This window comes from Macaca nemestrina, chromosome 4 (assembly GCF_043159975.1).
Source record: "Macaca nemestrina isolate mMacNem1 chromosome 4, mMacNem.hap1, whole genome shotgun sequence".
In the NCBI taxonomy this organism is placed as follows: domain Eukaryota; kingdom Metazoa; phylum Chordata; class Mammalia; order Primates; family Cercopithecidae; genus Macaca; species Macaca nemestrina.
Window position 1 is genome coordinate 93,928,694 of NC_092128.1, and position 25,455 is coordinate 93,954,148.

Consider the following 25,455-nt stretch of genomic DNA (forward strand, 5'->3'; position numbering starts at 1 on the left):
AATATTGAAATAGAATCTATAGGAAAAAACTCTCCTTGAATCTAGTAAATGTGGAATCACAAAATTGAAATAATGTGCGTCTGAAAAGTGAATAAATAGATGCCAAGAAGGAGTGACTCATAAGCACATGAGTTGTAAGAGGCTGAACTTGAGAGACCAGATCAGGCAATGCCGCTTAATACCATCACATGATCCTCCCCGAGGCCCTGTATTTAATTAAAATAGAGAGGGAGGCACCACAGATGCCAGAAGAGCACTGTTGCTTTTGGTGGATGGGCCCAGAGGAATTCAGAGTTAAACCTTGAGTGCCTGCGTCCCTGAGAATTCAGCATGGAATGTCTCTACTATTTCCTGGGATTTCTGCTCCTGGCTGCAAGATTGCCACTTGATGCTGCCAAACGTGAGTAACCCTCAATTTCTATGTTTAACCCATTCTCTGGCCATTGGCTGAAATTATGGCTAATAATATCCTCTGAACTAGAGGTTGGACTGAAGTTCTTCAGGAAGCATTCATCTCTGGCTCACTCATCTTTTCTTCTGCAAATTGTTGGGAAGGCTGAAACTACAGCAAAATGCCTCCAGCTCCATTCTTTGCTTTCGGCTCATGGAAGGTAAAAACCATGCAGCCCTTCTCTTGTGAAGCTTTTTTTCCATTGCAGTTGTAACCCATTCTTGCCAGACAGTGGTTGGTGGAGGGTTGGACAGCCTCCGGTCACAGAACAAAGCAACTCCATCAACTAAACTGTGTCCAGCTTCCATCCAAAAAGGTGGAGACCTCACATGAAATGGGGTCTCCAATCTGGAGACAAACTCACTAATCTTCCCAGCTCAGAAGCTATTGCTCCTCCTGCGGGGCTTCCTCACAGACCTGCAGGAGCTTGCTGGGAGAGGAGCTGAAACCCAGGCTCTCTACCCTGGTCACGCAGGAGAGGCCAGGGCATTTTTAACAATACTGATACCCACGCAATGAAACCGGAATCTTTGGGAGTGGGGTCAGAGGATCCTTGTTTTAAAAGTTCCTCTTGGGATCTGCCTATGCAGCCACGGTCCAGACCACTGAGTCAGTGTGCAGATTCGCGAGAGGAAGAGAGCTGAGTCGCTGTGACCCTGGGCCTGGGATTGCGGGGACGGGACGGGTAGGAAGCGGCCAGAGGCGCAGCGGCTTCTGCTAGGAGCCGCAGAGGCCTGAGACGTGGGCCGGCCCACAAGACCCCGCGGCTGCGCCCTAACCCTCGGTCTCCCGACTGCGACTGCGACCCGGGAAAACGCCTGCGTTTTTGGAAAGGAAGTCTCATCACAAGGAGCTGATCCGGAGTCTGCGTGTAGCACGTGCCGGGCCCGCAGTGCGCTGCGCGTCCTCCTAGCAGCCCGCGGAGCCCGGCGCTGTGATGGTCCCGCTTCCCACACGAGGACACGGGCCACAGAGTGGGCAAGGAACTCGCCCCAAGCCACACAGCGGGCAAGCTGAGGAGGCAGCCTTCTATCCTGACCTCTGTCCTTCCTGCCCGGGTTTGGGGTTGGACAGGTTCGGGCTTCCCGCCAGCCTAGGGGCTGGGTCTCCAGTGGTTTTGCTCCGTTTCCTCATTTCCTTCAAAACGAGGAGTTTTCGTTTCCTCATTTGCAAAACTGGGTAATTGGGTTCTTGTGAGATCAGCTGCTTGGCGTGGGAGACATGCATGGTGGGGATTGTTCCTAAGGAGGCAGACTTGCACCCACCCTTAGGATACCTCCCAGGACAGGCTCCTTTAAAGACGAAGGAACACAGAATAGACGAATAGACCCGATGGGGGACACCTGCCCTTATTCCAGCCTCTTTCAAGCCCACTTCGCTCTGCTCAATAAAGCAGATTAGCAGGAGGCTGAATCCGCACTGTTAGCTCAAGAGGAGTCCTCAACCTCTTAGGCAGTGTAACAAAACTCAGCCATTCACCGGGTTCACCTTGCTCTGGACTAAATATTCTGCCCAGAAAAAATAAGGGCAGACAGAATGTAGCAGTGTATCAAGCACTAAAGATTTCCTGCCGTTTTTCATTCGTAGCCCTGAAGGAAGGAGAAGGTGTGGACAAGGTAGCTGGCGGCAGCCCTGCCACCACCTCTCTGCTGGTGGACACAGCAAGGAGGCCAAAGTCAGCTGCAGCACTGGGTGTGACCTCAAATTTACCTTCACATTTTTGTATTTGTTGTAGAAATGGATCTTACTATGTTGCCCAGGCTGGTCTCAAACTCCTGGGCTCAATCCTGCCTTGGCCTCCCAGAATGCTAGGACTACAGGTGTGAGCCACCTCATTCGGATGGGTTTATTTTATTTTTTTAATTTTTGTAGACACAGGGTTTTGCCATGTTGCCCAAGCTGGTCTGGAACTCCTGGGCTCAGGCAATCGCCCACTCTCAGCCTTCCAAAGTGTTGGGATTACAGGCATGAGCCATTGCATCCGGCCTTTATTTTTAAATTCAACTTTTTATTGTGAGGTATTTATAGATTCACATACTGTTGTAAGAAATAATACAGAGAGATCCCCATGCACCCTTTACCCAGTTTGCCCCAGTGGTACCATCATGCAAAACATGACATCACAGCCCAGATATTGACATTGATACAGTCAAAACACAGCAGAGCTCCATCACCAAAGTATTCTGATGCCCTTGTATAGCCAAATCCACTTCCCTCCTTCCAACACTCACCCAGTTCCTGGCAACCACTAATCTGGTTTCCATTTTTATCACTTTGTCATTTCCAAAATTCTATACAAATGGAATTATCCAGTATGTAACCTTTTGAGATTTGCTTTTTTTTAAACCCAACATAATTTCCTGGAACTTTATTGATTTATTGAAGTAACTGCATCAATAGTTTGTTACTCCTTGTCACAGATTAGTATTCCATGGTATGGATGTACCACAGTTTGCTTAACCATTCACCCATTAAAGGACATCTGGGTTATTTCAGTTTGGGCTATTATGAATAAAGCTGCTATAAACATTCATGTGCAGATCTCTGTGTGAATATCAGTTTCGTTTCTCTGGGATGCATGCCAAAGGGTACAATTTCTTGGTTATATGATAGCTGCATGTTTAATTTTGCAAGAAACTAACAGAGTGGTTGTACCATTTTACATTTCCACTAGCAATGTGTGAGCAATCCAGTTTCTCTACATCCTTGTAAGCATTTGATGTTGTCACTGCTTTTTAGTTAAGTCTTACTGATAGGGATATAGTGATATTTCACTACTGGCTAATGATGTTGAATATCTTCTTGTGTGTTTATTTGCCACAAGATGAATGAAATGGTGAAATATCATTTCATTAATTTTTACCGATTTTTCTAATTGAATCCCGTGGTTTTCTTATAGTGAGTTTCGAAAATTCTTTATATATTCTAAATACTAGTCCTTTATTGGAAGTGTGGTTTACAAATAATTTCTCCCAGTCTGTGGCTTGCCTTTTCATCCTCTTTCATGTCATGTTTCAGAGAGCAAAGTTTTTTTATTTTAATGAGTTCCAACTTCCTTTTATGGGTTGTGTTTGTGTCAATTCTAAGAATTCTTGCCTAGTCCTAGATCCTGAAGATTTCACCTAGGCTTTTTGCTATTTTACAGCACCATATGTTGAAAAGGCTATCTTCCCTCCATTGGATGGTTTTTGCATCTTTGTCTAAAATCCAGTCGGGCACTGTAGTGCTTGCCCGTGGTCCTAGCTAATCGGAAGGCTGGGGCAGGTAGATCACTTGAGCCCAGGAGTTTGAGTCCAGCCTGAGCAACATAGTGAGACCCCCATCTCTTAAAAAGAAAAAAAATTAGTAGCACATGCTTGTGTGGGTCTATTTCTGGATTCTCTCTTCTATTCCATTGACCTATGTGCCTATCCCTTGTAACTCTCCTTTTAAGTTTGTACTTTTTCTTGACTTCTGACATTTAAAATCAGAAGAGAAATCTGTGTTTTGATTATGTTCCTGGAAACAATAACTTTCTTTCAAGATCTGAGGAAGAGGAAGACTCTCTGGAACAGTGGAAAGAACTTGTCCTGGAAATCGAAAGATGTGAATCTTGATTTCTACTAAAGATGACCCTAGGTGAATCAGATCATTTCCCCAGGCCTGAATTTCTTCATATATAAAATGAAGGGATTTGAACTAAATAATCTTAGTTCTTTTCATATGACTCAAGTGAATTTCCAATTACAAATATTTATTGATAAACACAAATGTCCTCCCCTCACTTAATATCTATTTCCAAATAGGAGCAATCTCATAGAATCACAGGATATTTGGTTTTTGTCATATTTGAAGGCCCAGATAATACACATGGCCTGAGGTCACACAGCCTGTTTAACAACAGAACCAAGGCTAGAAAACAGGTTCCATGACTCCTACTTTGCTTCTCTTTCCCATTCTCTCTGCCTCCCAGAGAAGAAGGGAACATGTTGCTCCCTTCTCCTACCAGAGAAGAGGAATAGAAGAAATAGGTCAGAGACATGCATCCAATATGGCTTCTCTGAGCACCCACTAAATACCACACCTCATGGAGGATCTCTCCCAGGATTTAAGAGAAGAACAAGACAGAGTTTCTGTCCTCCGAGAGTCTATAGCTAGGCCAAGACCTAGAACCATAGAAATTAATGGGAGAAAGTTTAAGACCATTGGCTGAGGAATACAGACAGTTGAGCTTTGGGCTGTAACAAAGTAGACTAAGACATTTATTATCTTGGTCAGTCCCGAGGTAAGCAGGACTAGAGCAACGGCTCAACAGTTTCATTGAGGGCTCCATTTCTTTTTATCTTTCCACTCTGACACCCTTAATGTGTTGGCTGTTTCCTCAGATGTGTGTCCTCATCGTTAAATATGACTGTCATAGCTCTGGCCATCACATTATTACACTACCATCTCCAAAATCAATTCTGAGGAGGAAAAATTGAGTTTGTTCTCACATATCTCTTGTTATAAAGAAGGAAAACCTTTCTCAGAAGTCCCAGAAGACTGCTTCTCAGCTCTCATTGGCCAGTATCAAATTATCTATCTGCTACTGCCCTAATTGTAAGGAAAGCTAGGAAGTGATACTCTGGAATTTTGAACTGTTAAGAGTAGAAACTCTGCCAGCAAGGGGAAAAAAGGAGGAGGGGTGCAGGCAGGAAATAGCTTCTTGGAGGCAACCAACCAGTCTGCTACAATTCTCAAAAGAGAGAGACCGTGTGACCACCAGGCTGGTCAGGCAAAGCAAAAAGGCAGACACTAACTCACGATTAGAAATAATTTTAAAAGAACTGTAATATTATAAGCCTAGAGCAACCACTCAGAACAAAATAAGTGAAAGAAGTGTCACTAACAAGCTAGTTGTAGAGATAAAATGGAATCCAAATATAACTCCAAAGAGTATAGGAAAAGAAGGAAAAAAAGAACAAATGGAACAAATAGAAAACAAATAACAAGATGGTACACTTAAATTTCATCATATTGATCATTACATTAAATGTGAATTATCTAAATACTCCAACTAAAAGACAGAGATTGTCAGACTGGATTTTTAAACATCCAATTACATGCTTTCTATGAGAACCTTACTTCAAATATAAAAATGCACAAAGGTTTAAAATGTAAGGATGAGTAGAAACATACATCAATCTAAACATTTTTTAAAGTAAAAGAATGGAAAAAGATATACCAAACACTAAGCATTCATATCAAAGTATTCTTTAGAACAAGGGATAATGCCAGGGATAAAGAGCATAAATTCCTATTGAGAAAAGGGTCAGTTCATCAAGAAGCTGTAACAATTCTAAATGTATAGTATCCACCTGACAACAAAGCTTCAAAATTCATACAGCAAAAACTGGAAGAAGAAACAGGCAATTGGAAAAAACCACAATTATAGTTGGAGATTTCAAGATTTCTCTCTCAGTAACTGAAATAACAAGTAGAGAAAATCAGTAGGAACACAGAAAACTCAAAGAACACTATCCACTAGCTTGACATAAATGACATTTAAAAATAAAACACTCTACCTAACAAATGTGGACTACACAAAGTATATGGAACATTCACCAAGACCATTAAAAAGCTGTTTATCAGTAAACTTCCTGGTACTAGTACGGGTTACTTGGAATCTTGAAGGCATTCCTGAGCCTGGCATTCCTTTAGCCAAATGAGTAGTTCAGAATGGGAAAAAAAATCCAAAAATCTGAGGATTTTTGACATCAGTGTTTTCCTAATGGTATTGTATCAAATTTAAATATTCAGAGGATGTGTATTGAGAAGCCAAGTGATGGCTAAAAAATATTGACTTTCCAAATTTTTATTTGACTCATTTAAAGTTCATAAAGACATAGGGTTTGAATGCTTGTAATCAAGATATTTCCAGTAGACTTCCTTTAAAAAACAAAGCACCCTCTGTTTACTTGATGTGCTAAATATATTATGTATGTGCTTTTCAACAGTAAGAAATAAAAAGTTTCTGTGAGGTGATTACTAAATGAAGAATGGAATTTGTTTTTCGAATATTGATACAGGATTTCATGATGTGCTGGGCAATGAAAGACCTTCTGCTTACGTGAGGGAGCACAACCAATTAAATGGCTGGTCTTCTGATGAAAATGACTGGAATGAAAAACTCTACCCAGTGTGGAAGAGAGGAGACATGAGGTGGAAAAACTCCTGGAAGGGTAAGTCAAAAGATTCAACCCAAACACCTGCAATTTCCTACTGCAGTAAGTCTTGTAGATAGTAAAGAATTTTAGATCACATGGCTCACGTCATTTCCACAAATGACAGTGCTCTCATTACCAAGTCGGGGGGCACCTGGACTTGGCAGTATTTTCTTTAGTCCAACACTATCACTTCCTAAGCCACAAATAATCTCCTTAGAAATTTCCACATTGGTAGCTCTTGGAATACTTTTGAAGAGTGAGCAGATTTAGCTTTAAACCTATTTAACCAACCTGGGAATGGTCATCTTCAGAAACCCAGTCACCCCAAAACCATTTTTACTGTCTCAAAGGTGTGGCTTATCAGAAACTGAAAATCTTTCTTTTTAGATAAAAGAATGCGTCCTTCAGTCATTGGTTTTGAGATTTAAAAATATAAACATTTAAAACTTGTCTCCTTAACCCAACTGAGCTGATTTGTTTTATTATCGTAGGTAAATGTTCTTGCTGTGATTAGAGAATTCTTAATTGGTCTGATTTATTTTTTAATTTATCTTCTAGAGTGTTGTACTCTGAAAGCTTAAGTGAGGAATACAAAATATAAATTTAATATATTATAAAGAGGCATGTGGGTCCTCTGGTCCTTATTAATAAAGTTACCTCTAAATGTTTATGAATGAAAGGAGAAAGATGCTGGGTCATTGAGCCCCACTTTTTTTTGCCCTAGGAGGCCGTGTGCAGGCAGTCCTGACAAGTGACTCACCAGCCCTCGTGGGCTCAAATATAACATTTGTGGTGAATCTGGTATTCCCTAGATGCCAAAAGGAAGATGCCAATGGCAACATAGTCTATGAGAAGAACTGCAGAAATGGTAAGAACGCAGTATTTTAAACTACTGGAGACCCGTTTTCTAAACCTGAATGGTCACAGGTGCTCCTGTAAGTGCCAGATGCTGCTCTCGTCCCTTGCCACTGCACTCCATGAGCTGGATGACAGAGACGGTGAGTGTGTGGTCCTACCCAGCGCCTTCATCAACATCAACGTCAGCCAGCTCTCCCCTGCTTGGAGCCCTCTTCAAAAGCCACATCGCCACCCCCTGCTTTTCCTTAGTGTCCAGTTGATTGGACAGAGAATACCTTGTTGAGTCTCAGATTTTGCTTTTATTACTTGGAACTCTTGGCTATTCAAAGAATAGCCAATTTGACAGATGTTTGCTGATCAGTCTAATTTCGGCCGACAAGGATTTCTTAAGCAAATGCTGGCACAAATGCTAAAATGTGTATATTTTGGTTTTGCTTTGCTCTTAGTGAAAGAAATAAGCTCCCTGTCCATGTTAAAGAGGATCAAAGGCGCAAATACATCAAGGGAAATTATCTTATCAGAATGGTACATGCTCAAAAAACAGAGCTAATGGCCAGGCGCCATGGCTCACGCCTGTAATTCCAGCACTTTGAGAGGCCGAGGCAGGCGGATCACCTGAGGTCAGGAGTTCAAGACTATTCTGGCTAACATGGTGAAACCCCATCTCTACTAAAAATATAAAAATTAGCCGGGCATGGTGGCAGGTGCCTGTAATGACAGCTACTCGGGAGGCTGAGGCAGGAAAATTGCTTAACTCTGGGAGGCGAAGGTTGCAGTGAGCCGAGATTGCGCCACTGCACTCCAGCCTGAGTGACAGAGCAAGACTCCGTCTCAAAAAACAAAACAAAAAAAACGGAGCTAATTATTGAGATTCTTCAGTCAGTAACAAGGCTTTTTAATAACGAATTTATGATTTTGTTATTTAGAACTTTTATTAAGCTGTCAATATATTCATTTTTATTAATTTTTTATCTTCCTGTAGGGAAAACATTCAATTCTGTATGGAAAATATTTTATATTTAACATGAATTAAGCATTTAATATTTTGTAACATTTTTTTCTCTTCTTTTTTTGAAACAACTTTTTTTTTTTTTTTGAGATGGAGTTTCACTCTGTCACCCAGGCTGGAGTGCAATGGCGCGATCTCGGTTCACTGCAATCTTTGCCTCCTGGGTTCAAATGATTCTCCTGCCTCAGCCTCCCAAGTAGCTGGGATTACAGGCACCCAACACCATGTTCAGCTAATTTTTGTATTTTTTGTGGATACGGGGTTTCACTATGTTGGCCAGGCTGGTCTCGAACATTTGACTTTGTGATCCACCTGCCTTGGTCTCCCAAAGTGCTGGGATTACAGGCGTGAACCACCGCGCCCAGCCAGTGTTTGTCTTTCTATGCCTGGCTTATTTCACTTAACATCATGACCTCCAGTTCCATTAATGTTGCTGAAAATGATGGGATTTAATTCTTTTTATGACTAATATTCCATTGTGTATATATACCACATTTTCTTTATCCATTTATCTATTGATGGATACTTCATTTGGTTCCATATCTTGACTATTGTGAATAGCACTGCAACATAGGAGTATATACATCTCTTTGATAGATTGATTTCCTTTCTTTTGGATATATTCCCAGCTGCCTCATATGGTAGCTCTATTTTTAGTTTTTTGAGGAACCACCATACTGTTTTCCATAGTGGTTGTACTAATTTACATTCCCACCAGCAATGATATACTGTTGGTGATCTGTATTACCTTTTTTGAGAAATGTCTATTCAGATCTTTCACCCATTTTTTGATTTTTTTTAATTGATACATGATAATCATACACATTTCTGGGATACATGCAATATTTTGATACATGCATACAATTTATGGTGATCAAATCAGGGTGATTAGGATATCCATCACCTCAAACATTTATCATTTCTTTGTGTTAAGAACATTCCAAATCTTTCTCTTTATTTATTTTTTGAGATGGAGTTTCACTCTGTTACCCAGGCTGGAGTGCAGTGGCACAATCTCAGCTCACTGCAACCTCCGCCTCCCGGGTTCAAGCAATTCTCCTGCCTCGGCATCCCGAGTAGCTGGGATTATAGGCGCACGCAACACACCTGGCTAATTTTTGTATTTTTAGTAGAGACAGGGTTTCACATGCTGGCCAGGCTGATCTCGAACTCCTGACCTCAACTGATCCGCCCACCTCGGCCTCTCAAAATGCTGGGATTACAGGTGTGAGCCACTGCACCCAGCCCAAATCTTTCTTCTAGCTGTTTTGAAACATACAACAAATTGTTGTTAACTATAGTCACCTAGATTCAACAATTTTAGCACTTTGTCATATCTGCTTCTCTCCATATATCTATAGCCATATGTAGATATAAGGATAGCTATATATATATATATATATATATATATATATATATATATATCCACATCTAGAGAGAGGAAGAGGGATTTTAAAAATCATTTAAAGCATAAAAAATAGCCAAATATAATATGCAAACCTTGATTGGGGTGATAATGGTGTCAGGGCTGTGTAGGAAAATGTTCTTATTCTTAGACATGTGTGCTGGAGTCTTTACGAATAAACAGTCATGATGTCAAGTGTGTCCGGAAAAATACTACAGATAGAGTGTGTCAAAATAAAAAGATAAACTATCTCTCAGTTTGATTTGAATAGGATTATGATTTGAAAACCCAATAGGAAGAAAAATACATTAAATGATATCTCTACATTGGACTTTCTTGAATAATTGCTTTGTATAAAACTTTCATTGAAATATAACAAATTCAGAAAAGTGCACAAGTCATAAGCACACTATTGGATGAATTCTACATATTAAGTGTTTAGTTGTCTAACTACTTTTAAACTAGTTATGAAAAAATATGAAAAAGTGTTTAATTCAGTGACGCATGCACATTGGGTTTTCTGAGCCCAGATGACACTCATAGCTGGTTTCTTTCTCTGTTTAGAGGCTGGTTTATCTGCTGATCCATATGTTTACAACTGGACAGCATGGTCAGAGGACAGTGATGGGGAAAATGGCACCGGCCAAAGCCATCATAACGTCTTCCCCGATGGGAAACCTTTTCCTCACCACCCCGGATGGAGAAGATGGAATTTCGTCTACGTCTTCCACACACTTGGTTGGCTTTTACAAACCCCTAAGCCTCTTCTTTACCTTTCCTTAAAATTTCAACCTTCTCTTTTCTTACTCTATAATTGGGAATGATAACACAGAGAGTTAATAGCAGTCACCCTGCTAACTTTCCTTAGCAGGGAACGGTGAGAGAGAAAAATGAAATCCTGGTTAACCTTGCCAAATCTCCAGGACACTGAAGAGTTAAAAAGAGAGAAAAACTAAAATATTAAGCTCTTTTTCAAAAAAACAAAATCACTTATTTTTTTTCTACCTAAAACCATAACAAGAAAAAATACTAACACTTATTTATTTGAATGGCACATGGAGGCTGGGCATATGGTTTACACCTGTAATCCCAGCACCTTGGAAGGCCGAGGCGGGTGGATCACCTGAGGTCAGGAGTTCAAGACCAGCCTGGCCAACATGGTGAAGCCCTGTCCCCACTAAAAATACAAAAATTAGCCAGGTGTGGTGGTGTGCACCTGTAATCCCAGCTACTCAGGAGGTTGAGGCAGGAGAATCATTTGAACCCAGGGTGTAGAGGTTGCAGTGAGAGGAGATTGAGCCATTTCACTCCAGCCCAGGCGACAGAGTGAGACTCCATCTCAAAAAAAAAACAAAAAAACAGAATGGCACATGGATGAGCATTCATTGATTTATTCTTCTGTTTTTTTATGTTCTCTAGAGAATTTTTAAGATTTAAAGAAGCATGTGCTATTTATTTGTAGGAAATCCTCAGAAAAGATACAAATAAAAAATAAAAATTATCCGTAATTAACACCAGAGATTATCATTGTTAATTATTATGGTGTTTTCTTTGCTAGTATTTATTAAGTTCATTATTAAGATCACATACACATTTTTGCTTACTATCATGAGCATTTAATGATATGATTTTTAAATGTTTACACATTGCTTTAATGGCTGCACAATATTTCATTGTGTAGAAATAAAATAACTACTGTTCCGCTTTGACCTAGCCCATTCTGTGTTTTTTAAAATTACAAATGGTATTCATTTTGCTTTATTATTGGGGAAATGATTACTTTAGAAGAAGCAAACTTAGTTTATTATTAATTAGGCTGCTAAATTCTTAGTTTAAAATGTCACTAGGTGCCACCTGGCACTGCATATTGGAAAACTGCTACCAATTGAGCAGCCTCCAGATTTCTAAATGTTTCATCTTTCATCACAGATTAGAGAGCACTCCTCTTCCTTCAATTAACTTATTTACAAATCAGGACAAAATAGTAACAATACATACCCATTGAGCAGAGTAAAGCTATGTCAAATATTATGCTCATCTATATAAACCAATTGCCTTAAAACTGACTTATTTTTCACTGCCATTATGACCCCATTAGCCAACTCCCCAAACGTTTCTTTGACTTGTCCCTCTCATGACAGAATTCTGACAGTTTGCATGGAGTCACTTATGCTTACTAACACTCCCAGACTCTTTAGCCTAGTAAACATTCCAATAACTTACCAGATCAACTGTCTGTATTTACAATCAACCTTCAGCCTAGAACTTGCTCTGTTGGTCTAACAAGACTGCCTTGAATTGCTGTCTTCCACTGAGGTCTCAGAGTTAACTGATATTCTCCCTCAACTAAGTATGGTCTCACCTCTCAGAGCTGAAACTAACATTTGCTTCATGAATAACGCCTGAGAGACACCCCTTCCCCTTATAACTTCTGAGGGAGCTACCCCTGCATCTCAGAGTGAAGGAGGATTCCAAATCACACATCCCTTGAGAGACCAGTATGTTTTTCTCCCACGTTTGACGGTGTGATAAATGGGGTCTTGAAACAACCCGGTCTCGAAAGCATTCAGGGTAAGATACCCAGTCAGTGACAGGTCTAAACCAGGCCCCCTGGCAGGATTAGAAAAGTTCTTGATTTGGGAATTATAGTAAGAGGAGTTACAGAGTTTTAAAATGTGTTTAAATGTCCTTGAGCCCTGAAGGAGAGGAATTACTTCCACCTGTTAGCTAGCAGCAGGCAGGGTTGGAGAAAGAAAAGGAATGACTCAGGGGTGTTCTGGGAAAGTGCCTGTGGAACCGCTCTATTCTGTTTTATGTCTGCCATCCTCTATTTCATCACTTACTGGATTTTGATTTTTATGTTTTTGAGACAGAGTTTCGCTCTGTCGCCAGGCTGGAGTGCAGTGGCATGATGTTGGCTCACTGCAATCTCCGCCTCCGGGTTCAAGCCATTCGGCTGCCTCAGCCTCCCGAGTAGCTCGGATTATAGGCTTGTACCACCACAGCCGGCTAATTTTTTTGTATTTTAGTAGAGACAGGGTTTCACCATGTTGGCCAGGATGGGCTCCATCTCCTGACCTCAGGTGATCTGCCTGCCTCGGCCTCCCAAAGTGCTGAGATTAGAGGCATGAGCCACCGCGCCCAGCTACTTGCTGTATTTTTATATACAAATACTATTAGGAGATGGAGGATTCCAGTCCCCTTTTAAAAATCTGCTTAATAATATAGCGGAAATAGTAACAAAAATAAAGTAGGTTATTAGATAAATAATTTTTTTAACTCTTCTGGACACCTCATCATTATATTAAATGTATTTTCTGTGGGGAAAACATGTATTTCAAGTGCCAAATACTTAACATGAAAAGCATTTATTTGTAAACTAAGGGCTAACTGTATTATGCCACTAAAAGCTTTTTTTATTTTAACCAACTATATACAATTACATGTGTATAACTGTGGGTTTGTTTCGTAAGATTTTACATTAAAATGAGCACCATCTCCCTTTCTGAAGCAGACCATAGGCCTATCCTATTTTCCCTCCTCAGAGCAATCTATAAATGGTGGTAGCTAGTCTTTAAGGAACAGCTTCCTATAATGATGATTTAATGCAACCAATAACTAAAAATTTCCATCCTCCCAAAGGTCAGTATTTCCAGAAATTGGGACGATGTTCAGTGAGAGTTTCTGTGAACACAGCCAATGTGACACTTGGGCCTCAACTCATGGAAGTGACTGTCTATAGAAGACATGGACGGGCATATGTTCCCATCGCACAAGTGAAAGATGTGTACGTGGTAACAGGTGAGTGGTGTGAACTCTGAGGATGAGGCACTTCATTCTGTTGACGTCAATGGGTTCAAAAAGAGTCAAGGCCAAGTGTTCGGGGTTAGGTTACGATTCATCTGGGCCCCTACCTAAGCTTGTATATTTAATTAGTTGTAGTTCATCTGTTTTCCAGAATAGCTTAGGAAACCCCAGAAAACTTGCATGTGAAAAGGAAAATAATGCTAGATTATCCCTCATTTTAATATTTTAACCTAAAAGCATCGTCGAAGTCCTCCACTTACAATCAAGCAGTCATGCATTCTTTCTTTCTTTGGGGGATGTATATTTTAGATCAGATTCCTGTATTTGTGACTATGTCCCAGAAGAATGATCGAAATTCATCCGATGAAACCTTCCTCAAAGATCTCCCCATTACGTTTGATGTCCTGATTCATGATCCTAGCCACTTCCTCAATTATTCTACCATTAACTACAAGTGGAGCTTTGGGGATAATACTGGCCTGTTTGTTTCCATCAATCATACTGTGAATCACACATACGTGCTCAATGGAACCTTCAGCCTTAACCTCACTGTGAAAGCTGCAGCACCAGGACCTTGTCCGCCACCACCACCACCACCACCCAGACCTCCAAAACCCACCCCTTCTTTAGGTAAGGTTTCGCAGTGATCTTTGAGGGGGGCTCCTTACTGGCTAACAAAATATTCACGTAGGTCATATTATTAAATCCCTCCTTAAGGGGATATTGTAAGGACTCTGCGGTGATTCCATTTTGTACCTGTTGATTTTTTAAAGCAAATTTATCACCATTTTACACCTATAGAACACAGAAGAAGGGAGAATGTATTTAAAGTCACTTTGCAAATAGAATTCAGTGACTTGTAGAAAGCTCTTTGACCTTCCTCATTTGCACTGGCCCCTGCTATGTGTACACACTCTGCCCTCTTCTAACCTGTCATATTTTTGTTTATCTGCCATTTTTTATGGCTATGAGAAGGCACACTGACACCTTATAAATGATCAGGCCATTTCTATGTTCCTTCCTCTCGCCTGCTAATTTCTTTCCCTACCCTGCCCACACCCACCCAGTGTCCATGAAGACACAGCTGTACTTGAAAGCAATTTCCAAATGGTCCAAGAAAGAATGCAGCTTGAGAGTATTTCTGGGTTAGCCAGCTGCAGTGACTCCTGACATTAAAATTGTGCTGCATCGTATGTTTATTGCGGCACTATTCACAATAGCAAAGACTTGGAATGAACCCAAATGTCCATCAATGATAGACTGGATTAAGAAAATGTGGCACATATACACCATGGAATACTATGCAGCCATAAAAAAGGATGAGTTCATGTCTTTTGTAGGGACGTGGATGAAACTGGAAACCATCACTCTGAGCAAACTGTCACAAGGACAGAAAACCAAACTCCACATGTTCTCACTCACAGGGGGGAATTGAACAATGAGAACACTTGGACACAGGGCAGGGAACATCACACACCAAGGCCTGTGGGGGGTGAGGGGAGGGGGCAGGATGGCATTAAGAGATATACCTAATGTAAATGACGAGTTAATGGGTGCAGCACACCAACATGGCACATGTATACATATGTAACAAACCTGCACGTTATGCACATATACCATAGAGCTTAAAGTATAGAAAAAAAAGATTAAAATAAATAAAAATAAAATTGTGCTGCATATAAGACATGAGTAATTCAATACCACCCTGTATTAAAAGTCTGGGGACATTCAAGAAGTCCTTAAGAGTCCACTTTGGGTAGCACTGGCTTCTATCTGATTCCCCACGCTACCCCATGCCATCACCACCCTTTCCCTACTGGGCCAGTTGCACTCAGCACCCCAGGATCCAGGGGATAGCAATAGGCTGACATCCTCTCACTGGTCGCAAGAGGGCGCCATGGACCAAGCCCACAACGGTCCATCATGACATCTGGGGCTTCTTGTTTTTATAAAATCCTGTTTGTTATATATTATAAAGTTTTACAATAAGATGTTAGTAATAAAATGAGAGCTTGTTAAATCAAGCATATCTAAGTCAAGACAACACAAGTTATCACTGATTTTGATTATCTCAAAAATGTTTTAAATTACAAAATTCATGCATGTTCCTTAGTAAAAAGTAAAACAATATAAATGTCTAGAGTAAAAAGCAAAAGTCCCCACTCATACTCTCCTCCCAAGAGTTAAACCCTGTTAATAATTGGGAGGATTTCTTTCCAGATCTTTGTCTATGCATTTATAAACATATACTATATATACACATAAGGTTTGTTGTTTTGCTTGTGTAAACGGGTTCATTTACACAAGAGGGCTATTCATATTGTTTTACAATTTGCTTTTTTTCTAATTTAACAAACATTATAGACATCTTTTCATTGTTAATACATGTAAATCTATCTCACTTTATCCAGTGACTGCATAGTGTTCCATAGAATGTATCTACTACCATTTATCTCACCATTCTCTCTTTTTTTTTTTTTTTTTGAGACAGGGTCTTGCTCTAACACCCAGGCTAGAGTGCAGTGGCACAATCTCAGCTTACTGCAACCTCCGCCTCCTGGACTCAAGTGATCCTCCTGCCTCAGCCTCCTGAGTGGCTGGGACTACAGGCATGCACAACCATGGCCAGCTAATTTTTTTGTTTTTTAGTAGAGATGGGGTTTTGCCATGTTGCTCAGGCTGGTCTCCAATTCCTGAGCACAGGTGATCCACCCACCCCAGCCTTCCAAACTGGTGGGATTATAGGTGTGAGGCACCATGCCCAGCCCACCATTCTTTTATTGATGGATGATTAGATTATTCCTAATTCCAACTACAACTATAACTGTATTGAACAACTTTAAACATATAGCTTCATTCTAGTAATCCTTTAGAGGAAGCAATTTCTTTATCTACAAGTATTAATGATCTTCTTTATAAAAAAGAGAACCAGGTATAAAATTCAAAATAAATTACAGATGCCTTTAATATTTAAGTTCCAGAATGGTAAAAGACTTAATGTTAGGTTGTTTAATGGTAGCCTACTTTGAATTTCATTTTTATTAAACTAGCTTGTTTTTCTTATAAACTATATCATAGCATGTGTTAAAAATATATTTGAAGCCAATGAAAAGTTATTTAAAATTTCTGTTATAATTTATCCCTAGGTGAGACCATAAGATATAAATTAGCAGGCCATGCGCAGTGGCTCACATCTGTAATCCCAGCACTTCGGGAGGCCGAGGCAGGTGGATCACCTGAGGTTAGGAGTTCAAGACCAGCCTGGTCAACATGGTGAAACCCCGTCTCCACTGAAAATATAAAAATTAGCTGAGCATGGTGGAGAGTGTTTGTAATCCCAGCTACTTGGGAGGCTGAGGCAGAAGAATTGCTTGAACCTGGGAGGTGGAGGTTGCAGTGAATCGAGATCGCACCATTGCACTCCAGCCTGGGCGACAAGATAGAAACTGTGTCTCAAAAAAAATAAAATAAAATAGGATAAACTAGTAACCCCTACAAGTTAGTTAAGTTTTATTGCAAAGGAAAGCTGCCTGGCTTTATCTAAAGATGTTAGATCAATCATAATCAACCCCAAAATGCCTTAAACCAGCATCTCTCTTAGGGAGAGCGAGAAGGGACGTTTCTAAAAGGGGTCTCTTCCACGTAGCATTTCCAGCTGTACGGGCCATGTTAAAGGGCTTGGATGACTGACTATTATATTATTGTTAGGCCAAAAAAATATGTTCTCTCTGCTTTGGTAAGTGGCTTCATAATAATGCACAGCCAAAAACAGAAATTAAATGCAAATGCAGGAGTGAGGCAGAAGCAAGTCGAAGAGGTGACTCAGGTAGATGGGTTTAAATCCGAAGGCAGATGTGTGTGTGCTATTTTTAAGTCACAGAATTCTCTTCCCTTAGCTAACAGTGCTATTACTCGTTTTTCAGACTTGTGAACAAATCTGAAAAAATAAAAAAACCTTTTGTAAGACCGATGCTAATTACTGTAACACTCTCTCTTTATATAAAATAATATTATATCATAGAGAACTTTCCCAGAGAATCAAGAGCTCTCACACCATTCTCTGGGCAACAGGGACATAAATACTGAATTAAGGATGAAGCTGACCTTCTTTCTCTTCTGTGTTTTAAGGTGTGTGTTTCTCTCCATTAGCCCTTGAATCATACCTTGACTTTATAGACACAATGTTTGCAAAGCTCCATGTGCTTTTTTACTTTTTTTGAGACGGAGTCTTGCTCTGTTGCCCAGGCTGGAGTGCAGTGGTGCAATCTTGGCTCACTGCAACCTCTGTCTTCTGGGTTCAAGCAATTCTCCTGCTTCAGCCTCCCCAGTAGGCAGGACTACAGGCATGCGAACCACCATGCCCAACTAATATTTCTTTATTTTTAATGGAGACTAGGTTCCACCATGTTGCCCAGGTTGGTCTCGAACTCCTGACCTCAAGTGATCCGCCTACCTCAGCCCCCCAAAGTGCTGGGATTACAGGTGTGAGCCACCATGCCCGGCCTCCATATGCATTTTAAAAGCATTCTATCTAAGGTAGAATCATTGACTTTTATTATTTGGTCATTTTTTAAGAAAATACGTTTTATTTCATTTTTAGCACTAAAGTATATGCAGAGCAAGAGAAGTTTCATTTTAAAATATGGCAGGGTCATGATTCCGTGCTCTAACTTGACAACTAAATTCTGCCTGTCAAGAACTTCAAAATAAGAAATTGTATGGTTTTCTGGAGAAGAGCTACTGAACTCGAATGCCCTGTACAAACAATCCTATTGCTATAGAGTAGATCATTTGAATCTCAGGACAGACAGAATTACTGTTTTGTCATTTCCAGAGGACCAATGTGAAACTCAAGGGACATTCCCAAGAGGCTGCCACAGCCCTTCCTGCTGGTAAACCACTGCATTCAGTCTAACAGTGTCCAGGCCTTTCTGGGCTTTACCTGAGCAGCATTTCTCAAAATGTGTGCCATGCAGCATTCATTTCTGGACCTGTTCTGAGAACTGCTCTGAGAAACCTGCTCTGGGCACAGGAAAATCACAGGGATGTTTACCCGCTGACGGTTCTGAGATGCCCTGGAGAAATCTCCCAGCTGGCTTCACTCGCATGTCACTCAGTTAGAAATGCAGCTCTTAAGAGGCTTTGACGTCCTTCCCCAAGGCTGAGTCCGCTTCACATATCTTTTGAAATTAAGAAGAAGATTGTATTTTCAGTATCGTTATTTTCTTTCTAGACTTTCTTTTTTTTTTGAGATGGAGTCTCACTCTGTGGCCCAGGCTGGAGTTCAGTGGCGTAATCTTGGCTCACTGCAAGTTCCGCCTCCCGGGTTCACGCCATTCTGCCTCAGCCTCCCTAGAGTAGCTGGGACTACAGGCGCCCGCCACCGTGCCCGCCACCGTGCCCACCACCATGCCCGGCTAATTTTTTTGTATTTTTAGTAGAGACGGGGTTTCACTGCGTTAGCCAGGATGGTCTCAATCTCCTAACCTTGTGGTCCGCCCACTTCAGCCTCCCAAAGTGCTGAGATTACAGGCGTGAGCCACCACACCTGGCCTCTTTCTAGACTTTTTATCTTGCTGAAGGAGCAGCGAGGTCTTAATTAGAGCCTGTTAAATTGTAATTAATAGGGCATTAGATTCTTTGCTCTAATTATATTCAAGGCTTATTTTTCAAAAATGTCTTATATTCCCTCCTTTCCTTCCTCACATCTCTGCTCATCACAGTAAGACTTTTAGAATTTAGCTTTGGAGCTGTGAGACATCCAAACAGGGAAAGAATGATCTTTTCCCATATTACTGGAAGAAAGAAACTGTGATTTATTAAGTACTCCCTCTGCAGCAGTGATGAGCAGCAGGTTTTATATACTTTATGTCATTTAAGTTTCATAGTTCAGCCCCCAGAGGACAGCAAGTATTGTTCTTATTTTACAGATGAGCGAATAGAGACAAAAAGATTAAATGATGTGCCTGTGGTCTCAAACAGCTAAAAACAAGGGAAACTGGATTTGAGCCCAGAATACCTGCTTCCAAAATTAAAATATAACTTCATCTATTATGGCCAGGTTTATTTCTTCATGACCATTGTACCACACATTTTAATACAGTTTCAACCTTTTATTTGCTTCTTGTGTTCACACAAAATGTGAGATTATGCTTCCTTACATAATTTAGCAATTATAATACCTTATAGCTCTCACATCTGTGTAAATTATGACACATTTAGTTGAAATTTCTATAGCAATTTCATAGTATAGCATTCTTGATATTTTTCTAAAAAGCAAATGGCAAATGTTTTGATTTTTTATTATATCATGTGTATCTTTTACATTCGTAGCAACTACTCTAAAATCTTGTTATTCAAACACCCCAGGACCTGCTGGTGACAACCCCCTGGGGCTGAGTGAGATTCCTGATGAAAACTGCCAGATTAACAGATATGGTCACTTTCAGGCCACCATCACAATTGTAGGTAAGGCTGGAGATGAAGACCGGTGAGGAGGGATGCTAGACTCCACCTAGGGTCACCCGCTCTCTTTGCTAACTCTGAAGGGGTGGAGGTAGGTGGTAAGGGCACCCCTCTGCTTGTCTAAGATGACACCACACATGCAAGAGCAAAGACCCTACTCATTTCTAGATTCCCACCTGCATCCCTGGCCTTCCTTCCACATCCTGGTGGAAACAAGCCTACAGTGAAGGCCACATGCTAATGAGCCTGCCCTGGGCCTGTATTCCACCTCTGCAGCCCAGCCATCTGAATGGGGTACGTAGGGTAAAGGAAGGCTAGCATCGAGTTCCCACAACTTCCCCTGTCTTCCCCTAGTTAATTTTCACAAAGTCACACTTGTATGTGAAAAGGGGAAAGAGCAGGCCACCACACATGACTGTGCATTTGGGCACAGCCCTAAGGCATACAACAGAGAAGACCGAGGGGAACTGAAGCCCAACCTATGCTCACCGATTCTGGGAGTGAAGATGGAGGTGGAAGCCCAAGCAGTATCCCTTGAGTCCAAGCCACTTGAGAAGCTGGCCAAGGCCTGAGCCTGGGGCTGCGTCTACCCAGGATTACCTTTTCCTGAAACACCTTCCAAGATGGAGTGCTACTTTCTGATGCACACACAGGCTCTAGAAACAAAAATCTAGGTTGGACTGAAAAACAGTTCAGTTTGACTGAAAATGCTGCATGGATATGTATCCTAAGCTACGGGGGTAGATTGCCAGATCTGATATGTTTCTGTATGGCAAGAAGGCTGTCTTCCTTTTTTAATTTTTTTCACTTTCTGATGTATTAAGAGCTGTACCTTAGTCCATTCAGGCTTCTATAACACAATTCCATAGACTGGGTGGCTTATAAACCAACAGCAGGAATTTATTTCTCGTAGTCCTAGAGGCTGGGAAGTCCGAGTTCAAGGTCCAGCACATTCGATGTCTGGTGAGGGCCCACTTCCTGGTTCATAGATGGCAGATGGCAGTCTTCTTGCTGTGTCCTCATGTAGTGGAAGAGGCAAAAGGGCTCTCTGGGGTCACTTCCATAAGGGTATTAATCCCACACATGAAGGCTTCACCCTCATGACCTAACCACCTCCCAAAGGCCCCAGCTCCTAATGCTGTCACCTTGGGGGTTTCAACATATGAATTTCTGGGGGACACAAACATTCAATCTATACCAGAATGATTGTTTGGCTTTGTCTGATTTCTGTTGTATTTTGATGTGTTTTTCTCTGGGGGTTATTTTGTTAGAGGGAATCTTAGAGGTTAACATCATCCAGACGACAGACGTCCTGATGCTGGTGCCAGGGCCTGACAGCTCCCTAATAGACTTTGTTGTGACCTGCCAAGGAAGGTGAGTATATTATCTCCGACAGAGACATGGGTCAAGTGAGGACCTCAAGTCTGAACAAAGGCATTGACCACCAGTTACCTCTTTTAAGTTGATCTGAATTCCTATTTACTGGTAACCTTAGACAGGAAGGGCCCTAGGAGGTGCTATCAAGCACACACGTGTTTTGCTACAGTTGAGCAATTGAGAAACCTTTAATAATTAAGCTGAATAATAATTATGATAACTGTTTGAACACTTAACTGAATTCTTAACACCTTATACCTGTTCTCATATTGAATCCTCACAACAATCCTATGAGCCTCCCCATTTTACAGATGAGGCAACTGAGGCCCCCAGTGGTCACAAAACTTGCCTACCAATGGAATGCTGGTAGCCAACAGAGTGCAGCTCACAGGAGAGCTCTTAAGCTTCCAGGAAGCTGCCTACACTAACATTAATAGCAACGCCTGATAATCCTCTCTTTAGAATTTACAAAGCTCAGGCCGGGCGCGGTGGCTCAAGCCTGTAATCCCAGCACTTTGGGAGGCCGAGGCGGGCGGATCACAAGGTCAGGAGATCGAGACCACAGTGAAACCCCGTCTCTACTAAAAATACAAAAAATTAGCCGGGCGCGGTGGCGGGCGCCTGTAGTCCCAGCTACTCAGGAGGCTGAGGCAGGAGAATGGCGGGAACCCGGGAGGCGGAGCTTGCAGTGAGCCGAGATCGCGCCACTGCACTCCAGCCAGGGCAACAGCGTGAGACTCCGTCTCAAAAAAAAAAAAAAAAAAAGAATTTACAAAGCTCTTTCCAACGCATTATATAATTTGGTTTCCTATGATTTGGTCATGACTATATGTAATAAAGTAAATATAAATGAACGAATATATAAATGCTATATTGACTAACTAAATATACATTAACAAATCATTTGCATATAATATATAAATTACTTGATTAAAATATATATGTGTGTAAATACATAAATTAATCAGGAGAATGAGGTGGTATGAAGATGTGGCCTTATTTGGTAGAAAAGAAGAGTTGAGAAGCTCTCCACCTTGGGGAGAGGACCAGAATGAGGGTAAGGGTGGCAGAAAATAGAGTGAAAGCTGACCCAGGGAGTAAAGCTGCTGCGAGAGGCCCGGCTGGTGAGAAGAGGGACTGTCCCCATCCCAGACCCCGCCCCATGAGCCCAGCATCAGAGTCTGGTCTCTCCATCCAAGAAGGCTGCCATGAGATAGTGGTCAGGACAGCAATGGCAGGTAGCCTAGCATCAAGGACAGATGAGTCAAACCTTTTCTGTTCAAGTCCCAGCTCCACCCCTGGCTGCTTGTATGACCTGGACTCGTTAATCTCTCTCCCTGAGATGGTTTGTCATCTGTTAAACTGGGGTAATTTACTTTCTTCAAAAAGCTATTGAGAGAGGCCGGGCGCGGTGGCTCACGCCTGTAATTTCAGCACTTTGGGAGGCCGAGGTGGTGGATCACCTGAGGTCAGGAGTTCGAGACCAGTCTGGCCAACATGGTGAAACTCCGTCTCTACTAAAAATACAAAAATTAGCCAGGAGTGGTGGTAGGTGCCTGTAACCCCAGCTACTCGGCAGGCTGAAGCAGGAGAATCTCTTGAACCCGGGAGACGGAGGTTGCAGTGAGCTGAGATCATGCCATTGCACTCCAGCCTGGGCAACAAGAGCAAAACTCTGTCTCAAAAAAAAAAAAAAAAGCTATTGAGAGGAATAAGCAAGATCATGTCATATATCTAAAACTCACTCAGAACAAAGGTCTCTGAGGAAAGATAAATAAATAAATAAAACTCAGTGCCCAGCACATAATAAGTCCTGCAACAACAACTGCTGCTGTTGCTGTTATACTTCCACAGGAACCTAGGCAGGGCCAACTATGGCATTTAATAATATGTCTGCCTAACACCCAAGCTATCTGCATCTTCGAACATTCTAGGGATTTAGAAGGAATGTAAAAGGAGTGAGCTGGGCTTCACGTGGTTTCCATCAGCCCCTTCCCCTGGGGAGATCATTTTTTTTCTCCTCCACCCCAGGGCCTCATTTTCCTGAGGATGCAGAGAAAGGCATAGCTCAGCACACGGGCTTGCTTAAGAGCAAATCATAAGACTAACAATTTGGCATCTTATAGTTTGAGTAACAATGAGGTGGAATTCAATTTCATAGAAATGTAATGACTTTCCCTTTGTAAAATGGATCTGACCTTCCTCTCTCCCCCTCTCTGTGCCCTGTGTGCCCTCGCCCACCTCCCCTGTCGCAGCATTCCCACGGAGGTCTGTACCATCATTTCCGACCCCACCTGCGAGATCACCCAGAACGCAGTCTGCAGCCCTGTGGATGTGGATGAGATGTGTCTGCTGACTGTGAGACGAGCCTTCAGTGGGTCTGGGACGTACTGTGTGAACCTCACCCTGGGGGATGATACAAGCCTGGCTCTCACGAGCACCCTGATTTCTGTTCCTGACAGAGGTGAGGTCTGTTTTATGGCCATATGAGCATTTCCTACTGCAGGTAAAGTAGGTATCCCATACTGAAGCTATTTAGGTCTTTGTTGTCAATGTTTAATTTTATTTCAGTATAAAATTCATTGAACTCTTATTAATAAGGATCTGAGGACTGGCATTACAATCCAACAGCAAATCTACTTAGGGAAGTGATGAGACATCCGGTGAAATAGTGGTCAAAGAAAAGCCTTTTGATGAAGAAAAATCAGCTGTGATCATGGACCAGTAACAATGGGATATGATCACTGCACACTTGAATAGATTTGTATTTCAAGGAGAAAGTGTAAAGGCCAATATCAAAAAATAGCAATGTTCTCCAATGAAGCAACAACAAAGGAGAGGCTGATATCACATTTTCATGAAAATCCACCTGAGCAAAGATATGAAGCCTGGAAGAGAAATGAGACACAAGCTGTTCTCCTCAGTCCCTTCTAACTTACCATGCATCCTCTCTCTCCCTTCCCAAACTCCACTGAGCATTACAGGACACGGTAACAAACCAGCTTATTATTCCTCACGTCTTCACCAGAAAAACTACTCTTTTCCCTCTGAATGCTTGGAAAGGTACAATGTTAACAAAGAAGACAAAGGAATTTCATTTAGAAATTTGCATTTACTGGTGGCATCCAGCTTCCCCCAACCTCCAAATTAGAGCTCTACCCTAATGGCCCTCACTAACTGTCACAGATAATCAACTTTGTTGTAAGATATTCCTTGTGGCTTAGAAGAAGTGCTACGTGGTAGGACGAAAGGGAAAGATTAAGTTGTGTAGATATTGCAGCAGCAGTCCCCAACCTTTCTGACACCAGGGACCTGTTTTGTGGAAGACTGTTTTTCCGTGGAACGGGGATGGTGGGGGATGGCTTCGGGATGAAACCGTTCCACCTCAGATCATCAGGCATTAGTTAGAGTCTCATAAGGAGCACGCAACCTAGCTGTCTCGCATGTGCAGTTCACGATAGGGTTTGCACTCCTATGAGAATATAATGCCGCCGCTGAGCTGACAGGAGGCAGAGCTTGGGCGGTAATGCTCAGTCGTTGGCTGCTCACCTCCTGCTGTGCGGCCCAGTTGCTAACAGGCTGAGGACCCGTACAGGTACTGGCCCGCGATCTGGGGGTGGGGGACCCCTGCATTAAAGCACTTACTTCACTCCTTAATTTGAGTATTGTCAGGTACAATCTAATAGCTCATTCACTTTGAACTTGAAGCCTATCTCATAAGGTAATATGTTCTTAAACATATATTTCCAGCCACAAAAACAAACAAACAAACAAACAAACAAAAACATATGTTTCTGGTCGGGCGCGGTGGCTCACGCCTGTAATCCCAGCACTTTGGGAGGCCAAGGTGGGCAGATCACTTGAGGTCAGGAGTTCCAGACCAGCCTGGCCAACATAG

The 25,455-nt window shown here is 41.8% G+C and overlaps 1 protein-coding gene across 2 annotated transcripts in view; it reads left to right on the plus strand.

Moving 5' to 3' along the window:
* The first annotated feature begins 232 nt into the window (after positions 1-232).
* LOC105475690 (glycoprotein nmb) overlaps positions 233-25,455 on the plus strand; it is a 29,199-nt gene continuing 3,976 nt past the window's right edge. For both annotated transcript variants that reach the window (XM_011731158.2, XM_011731159.2), the window contains exons 1-9: positions 233-400; positions 6,499-6,651; positions 7,361-7,504; positions 10,473-10,646; positions 13,551-13,709; positions 14,025-14,345; positions 20,085-20,183; positions 21,452-21,554; positions 23,813-24,021. In XM_011731158.2, coding sequence (XP_011729460.2) covers positions 331-400; positions 6,499-6,651; positions 7,361-7,504; positions 10,473-10,646; positions 13,551-13,709; positions 14,025-14,345; positions 20,085-20,183; positions 21,452-21,554; positions 23,813-24,021 — 1,432 coding nt within the window. In that variant the 5' untranslated portion in view covers positions 233-330. The remainder of the gene's footprint in view (positions 401-6,498; positions 6,652-7,360; positions 7,505-10,472; positions 10,647-13,550; positions 13,710-14,024; positions 14,346-20,084; positions 20,184-21,451; positions 21,555-23,812; positions 24,022-25,455) is intronic.